A 7017-nucleotide genomic window follows, 5' to 3' on the forward strand; every position below is an offset into this window, starting at 1 on the left:
TGATGCTGGTTTTGTTTTTAAAGTCTCTGTGTAAGGGAATAGAAATGGGGACAAAAACCAGGAGAAATAATGGTTGTCTAGAATAATGGGAGGGAAGGACTGGAGTTCAGTACCTGGTTTCTGTCATTGTGGGAAACACCTGGTGTGAACGTTTGGAGAAGTTCCAGTAACCTAACTTGTATTTTTTTGTAATCTCCTAGATGTTATTGATGGTGATCTTTTTCTTTTAAAGAGGGTCTGATCTGAGCAATTTTGGAGCAGTGCCCCAACAGAAGAAGCTGCAGGAGGAACTTTCTGATTTATCGGCGATGGAAGATGCTCTGGATGAGTTAATTAAGGATTGTGCTCAGCAGTTGTTCAAGTTAACAGATGACAAAGAGAATGAAAGATATCCTTTAACTCTGTACCTTTAAAAAAATTCTCCTTCCAAAGCAGATTACTTTATATGGTAGGGTCAGCTTGGGGATTAATTAATACATTTAAGATACAAAATAAGACCTTTAGAAGTGAGTGAATTGCCGTAGAAATGGTACTTAAACTGCCATTCTAGTCCACAAAGCATAACACGCAGCCGAATGTCGTACTGCTCCTAGGTTCAGTGTCTCTGGGACCAGAGGGGGAGATTTCTCTTTGGTCCTGATCTCTTCCTGGGTCTCCTAGACTGTTCTGCTGCCCCGTTGCCCACACGGAGCGGGTGAACACCTTTCTGAGGTGTCGCTGATTCTGAGCTCTTCCATGCTTCAAGTTTACTTAGACTCTACCCCAGTCAAAACTCCCGTTTCCACAAGACAGTTACTAGAAGGAAGGTAAATGCTGTTACTACACTCAATCAAAAGATGTGTGGAATAAGAGAAAAAAAAAAAAGAATGCTGGGGAAGCCCAGTAAATCACGTAACTGGTAAAAATTTCAGGCAACACAATAAAAGAAGATGAGAAAAATTCAGGTAGTGAGATGGAAAATAATTTTGGATGAGGGAAATCCCATGAGTACATCATAGTCCTGAAAAACTGGTTCTCTAAGTTGTGTCTGCTTCTTACTGATTCTTTCCACCTTACATTTTAGGAGATTCTCATCAAAACTCTGAATATTTTTTCCCAAAGGTTCTCACAGTAAGATCTCGCAATGCATAGGGAAGGGCGGGGGGAGGTTTGATACCTTCATGGGTTGTATTTGTTTTAGAGGTCCAGACTTCATTAATATTTTTCGCCAGAAAGTGTCGTCATCACAGTAGTATAGTTCAAAGGGATTCTTCAAGTTATAAATATTGTAAAACACTTTATAAAATCTTACGAATTGTTTATGAAATAATAAGAATTATATATGAAATAATTTTTTCCTGACTGCTTTCCTTAATTGTGAGTTTGTATCCCATAAAAACTAATGATATTCTAAGATTACACTTGGATTCATGTATTATAAGAGATAAATTATCTCCCCACTCTGCTTAGAGACCCTTGACTGATTTTCACACTAGCATATGTGACGTATCAAGATATTCATAGCATTCAAGCCTTCCATGAACAGATTGTAATTGCAGTTAAGGCTCCGGCAGAAACCAGGTTGGATGTTCCAGCGCCCAGAGAAGTAGGTAGCCTTGCATTTTTAAGAAGTCTTAAAGGGAGGCAGGCCAGCTGCTTAGGCTGTGCTTCATTGCAGTCCCAGCGCCTTATCACCGGTATGTGTGTGGTAGCTGCATACCTGATATAGCTTGAGGCACTGTACACATTCTGAGCTGTTTTGCCTAACACGACAAACGCGGTAGTCATGATTATTATCCTTTTAAAGATGAGGAATCTGAAGCGCAGGAGGATGAGTTAACTTCCTCACCATCCACAGTGAGTGACAGAACCACAATTCAAGCCCAGGTAGTTTGGGTTCACAGTCTGTTCTTAACCGTTGTACTCTCATGCCTCTTAGAGGACTCCCCGAGGACTGCCTCAGTGTTAAGATTCAGTGTCAGCAAGGGCTCTAGGGAATTAACTCACTAACCAAGTTCATAAAAGACTATGAATAAAAGAGAACACTAAATTATACATTTAAAATGAAAAGTAAAATTGCTTCGTAAATGAAAAGACTCTCCGCTGTCAGCTGCTTGTAGGAAAGTTTGTATTGAAAGATACTTGTCATCAGAAGGTTGCGTGGTAAGGGTGGGATCAGAACGAAGGAGTGTGACCATTCTTAGGACAGATCAAGTGCTGGCAGCCTGATAGAACTGTCACTGCTGAAGTCGTCACTTCACTGCGATAGGGACTTAACTCCCTCATCGTGAAGAAATTCTCACCACCCACCTTTCCTTTTATCCCCAGAAGACCACTGGCCATGTGAGACCCCAGTTGCTACTTGACAGTGTATTACAGACGGATTGAGGAGCAGCTTCCGTTTATTCCAGAGTCACACTCAGGTTGTGACTCCTTGGTGATGCTTCCTAGTTGTTTTATTTAGATTTAGATACATTCCGAGTCTCCTAAGTAACATTTATATTTAATATGAATCATTCCACATATTCACATTCACACATCATCACTAATCTTTCAGTACACCCTTCCTTTGGGGCATGATGGTCCGTTCCGCGGTGGCTGACGGGGCTTTTCCCTGTGCTGTGAACTGCTTCAGGCTGTAATTGCCAAATGGTACTGAGCCTTCGATCATGCCCAGGATGTCTCTTAGATCCCGTTTAGAAGCTGAGGAACGTGGGCGCTCTTGGCAGCCATTCTCAGCAATAAGGGAAGACAGTGGGACCGATAGACACAAGAGTCCGATTCCAGGGAGATCTGGGGATCTAGTCCCGGTGGAGATGGACTGGCCTTTGGGTCAAATCCAGCCTGCTGGGTTTTTGTAAATAATTGTTTTGGGGCACAGCCACGTGCCCATTCGTTTAGATTGTGTCTCTGACTGCTTTCACTCTAGAATGGCAGTTGTGTGGTTGTGAGAAGGATGGCATGGCCCACAAAGTCAACAGTATTACCTCGCGCTGCACAGAGGCGTGGGCAGCCCCTGGCTGAGTGGACGCGAGGTCCTCAGCTGCCACTTCTGGGCAGCTCAGTGCTTTCCCTATGGCTCAGAAGCATCTGTCGAATTGCACAACGTGTGCCGTTCAAACAAGACCTGGCCCGCCCGTCTAGGAGCTGAGCAGATGTTCTTCATTGTACCTGCCTGCTGCCGGGAAGCTGTGGAAGGTGGCACTTGAGGTTGGGAGCCCCTCTGCTGTGAGATCACAGGGTGGTGTAGAGCAGGGGCACCTGGTATCAAGCCCAGGCCTAACCACAGGAGAGGGGAGAAGATAGCCTTGACTATTGAACCCACTCGCATCAAAACAACAACGAATCATCTATAACCGGGACTGTTCCTTACGAGTTTAGCATAATTCTCAGTAGAAGTACCCAATTTCCTGATATCTTTTGGGTTTTAATGTTTTAAATTACAAGAGGTATATTTCGTCTTGATCTCATCCTCTTTTTCAAGTGGGTGGAAGAATGGTTCTTTCATTTAGCTCTGTACCTCTTCAGGGGTCTGAAATCCTAACACAGCCTTATCATTTGAGTCTGCGGGGTGTTTTAGATTTCTTTGTCGTCAAAATACTGATCTTTGAGTCTCAAGTACAGACTCCTTAAAGGGGTCAAGTCTTGAGTAGAGAAAGACGGGCTCCTGAGTGCTGAGGTGGCCCCTCCTGGCTCTGAAACCATCGCTGCACAATCAAGTAACTGTGTTAACTGTGTGAACTGGCCAGTGGTTTCCTGTGACTCAAGCTAACTAATAAATATGTGATTTTCCCAAATATGTGATAGAAAGGAAACTACCTGAATGAGAATTTTCAAAAGTGTCCCTTGAAACTTTTACAGTTCTAGTAAGTGAAAAAATATAATCAATGAATTCTCTCATTCATCTAGATGTTTCCTGTGTCTTTGCTAGGACTCTATCACAGTCCATATCAGGAGCACTCAGGGGCCTATCGATGTCTATCTATGTGAAGTGGAGCAGAGCCACCCAAGCAGTAACGTGTCGGACGGTGTCGGCGCCTCTTCATCTGAAAGCAGACATCCAGAACAGCCCGCCCCTGAGAAAGGTAAGTGCACCAATCTTGTGATTAGGAAAATTTAAGGTTTTAATGATTTTTAAAATAGAGTTTTATAAATGAATATCATGGCCTTATAGGTATTTTTACTCTTCTAGCTACAAAAACATGAGTTAAAAAATTACAAGCTAATTCTTAACTATAGTTTAGACTGTTTCTGTGTAGTTTTGATAGCCGTGAAAACTTAGAATTGTAGTTGGTCCCAGAGTGTGGTCTCTGTAGAGAAGGCTGTGTGCATCCTCTGACCCGGCTTCTCAGGCACATGTTTGAGTTCTCGTTTATTCTCGTGAGACTCAAAACATTAGCCTTATGCCATTAACGTAAGAATACGCTTCTTGACCGAGGTCTTCCTATTTTTTTTTAAGCACTTGAATTGTATGTTCTATCACCTGTCTGCCTTTCATACCTTCACTTAGGAGACTTTCTCTTGTGCTTGTTATTTTTCAGAAGAAAATCCTCCACAGCAAAGTGAAGAACTGCTTGAAGTGAGCAATTGATGGCGTTTGAGGATTCGTGCATTGAGTCTTTTGGGGACATCCTGTGTGGATGAATTATGCATTAGCTGTGATTCTCAGAGCAATAAATCATCCCAGACATTTTCTCATTCTCAGTAGCAGCAGTAAGGCCAGGAGTACCTTCGAGTAGTTCACTACTTAGATTACTGGATACGGTTTCTTCATTTGAAAACAACTCTTTTTATAATTATTCACTGCTTTTTGTCAGTGAAATAGACATCTTGCCTACTGAAATTACTAAATCACCCAGAGTATCACTGAAACAGACAGGCAGGCTGGATGGACAGTTCTTAGTGGACCTTGCCCTTTGCTGCGTGGATCATGTGTCATTATCACAAAAGAAATTGCCTTACACGGGTTCATGTCTGCAATGGATGGGTGTACGCACGCATCTGGACATGATGTCTTTGTATATATTTGTATAATGTTTAGATCACTTATGAAATACGTCGAAGTGAAACTTTTCACCTTTGTACAGCCAAAATAATGTATATATGGAAAGTAACAGACATATTCTCTAATTTCTGTGGTATCTATAACTTATTAGAATCCTCTGGATGGGGGTTAGAGGAGCGTTTTTTCCAGACTTCTACATGTAGAAGGATCCTAAATACGCTGTACGTTTAAAGTTCACGGATTCAATGAAGGCATTTCAGTATATGGTTCCCAGCGCTAAAATTGGACTTTAAGCTCCCTGCAGAGTCATTGTGTCTGAACAGACTGGTGGCGTACCCCAAGCTTTAGGGGCGAGTGTACAAGTGCCCATCAGGTCATGGCTTAATTTCTTGCAAGACATGAATTCAATCATGATGAGAATTGGAAAGTATTTTAACCTTTCTTGCAAGCAGGGTTTGTAATGTGTTTCTGTATGCAGCCTTGCTCTTCAATCAAAGGGGTTTACTTACGATGAGTTAGTGGTACCTGCCCTCTCTTCAGCTCCAGTCCCACGTTTCCAAGTACCTAGCTATTTCTACCTCATTGGGTAAGTCATTTACCACTCTGTGCCTCAGTTTACTCAGTAGTTTACCATTAGACTGTGAGCTCCTTGAGGGACGGTCTTAATCATTGTTAAACCCAGCGACTGGCACCACACCTAGCACATAAAAAGTGCTCAGTAAATGTTTGAATAAATCAGTGAGTGAGTGAGTGAATGGTCAAATTAAACTAATAATCCTTGGCTTATATAACGTACAAGGGTTTTGTGTCGTTCAAATTTCATATTTTAAACTTCTCTTACTTTCAAAGAAAGAATGGAAGCAACATGAAATTAAGACCATGTGTAAAGAGTTGGCATAGGAATCAAAAATCAAAATACTGAAAAATAATGCTGAGCATTGAGGACTGGCACACCTCTGAGCTCCAGCGGCTTTTGCGGTCCTGTCCCTCTGCTGAGCTCCAACCTCTCCCCTCCTCACAGACCGTGCCGACTGCCTCTGTCGGCCCGGGACTGCTTGCCGTGCTGCTCCTCCTGGGCGCGTGTGGTGAACCTGAGAGTTCAGCAGAAGGGGTGTGTAGAGATCAGGTGCTCCGTGCAGAGGTCCAGGCTCTGCCTTGTAGATGTGGCAGCTGTCGGTCATATGGGATGGCTAAACATGAGAGTGGATGAGGTCACTTAATGAGAGGGTACAGCAGAAGTGGGAGAGGCCTGTTAACATTTACTTTAAGGGGAAATACAGAAGAAAAGCCTTTTCCTGAGAAGGAATAATGAGAGGAAGGGAAAACAAACAATTAAAGAAGGCGGTGCCCCCAAAACCAACAAAGAAAGCAGGACCACAGGTGACAGCATCGTTTCTAAGCAGCAGTTCCTTGTGAAATGTGACAAATGTTCTGCTCTGCAAATTGCTCTGAGAGTAAAATGAGATCATGTAAAGGAAAGTCCTTTGTGAACTGTAGACGTGTTACGTAAATGAATCTCTCTCCTGTCACTCCAACTTCTGGTGATGGTTTCTTCTTTTTACAGCTGCTAAGGTACGCATCCCCAGAACTAGCGTCCAGGGTTCTCCCTCCCCCACCCTGCCCTGAACATCACTACCCATCTCTCTGTGCGTACAGGCGTACCTCATTTTATTGTGCTTCGCAGATGCTGTGATTTTTAAAAATTGAAGGTTTGTGGCCACCCTGTGTCCAGCAAGTCTGTAGGCGCTATTTTCCCAGTAGCGTTTGCTCATTTCATGTCTCTGTGTCGCATTTTGGTAATTCTTGTAATATTTCAAATGTTTTCCTTATTATTATGTTTGTTATAAATATAAAACTTGAACAGATGAGGAGCTGCTTCTTAATGATGAACCAAGAAAGTGGTTTCTTGAGTTGGAATCTAATCCGGGTGAAGATGCTGTGAAGATTGTTGAAATGACAACAAAGGATTGAGAATATGACAGATGTAGTTGATAAAGCAGCAGCAGGGTTTGAGAGGCTTGATGCCAATTTTG

General features: G+C 42.7%; 1 protein-coding gene across 3 annotated transcripts in view; it reads left to right on the forward strand.

Annotated features, from left to right (window-relative positions):
- E2F6 (E2F transcription factor 6) overlaps window positions 1-4632 on the forward strand; it is an 18010-nt gene extending 13378 nt beyond the window's left edge. For 2 of the 3 annotated variants that reach the window (XM_007456910.1, XM_007456909.1), the window contains 4 exons: window positions 233-388; window positions 1471-1585; window positions 3911-4064; window positions 4521-4570. In XM_007456910.1, coding sequence (XP_007456972.1) covers window positions 309-388; window positions 1471-1585; window positions 3911-4064; window positions 4521-4570 — 399 coding nt within the window. In that variant the 5' untranslated portion in view covers window positions 233-308. Of the gene's footprint in view, window positions 1-232; window positions 389-1470; window positions 1586-3910; window positions 4065-4520 lie in introns of all 3 variants that reach the window. The other variant, XM_007456908.1, reaches the window with a different exon arrangement.
- Window positions 4633-7017: the final 2385 nt, after the last annotated feature.

This window comes from Lipotes vexillifer, unplaced genomic scaffold (assembly GCF_000442215.2).
Source record: "Lipotes vexillifer unplaced genomic scaffold, Lipotes_vexillifer_v1.1 scaffold390, whole genome shotgun sequence".
Taxonomy (NCBI): Eukaryota; Metazoa; Chordata; class Mammalia; order Artiodactyla; family Lipotidae; genus Lipotes; species Lipotes vexillifer.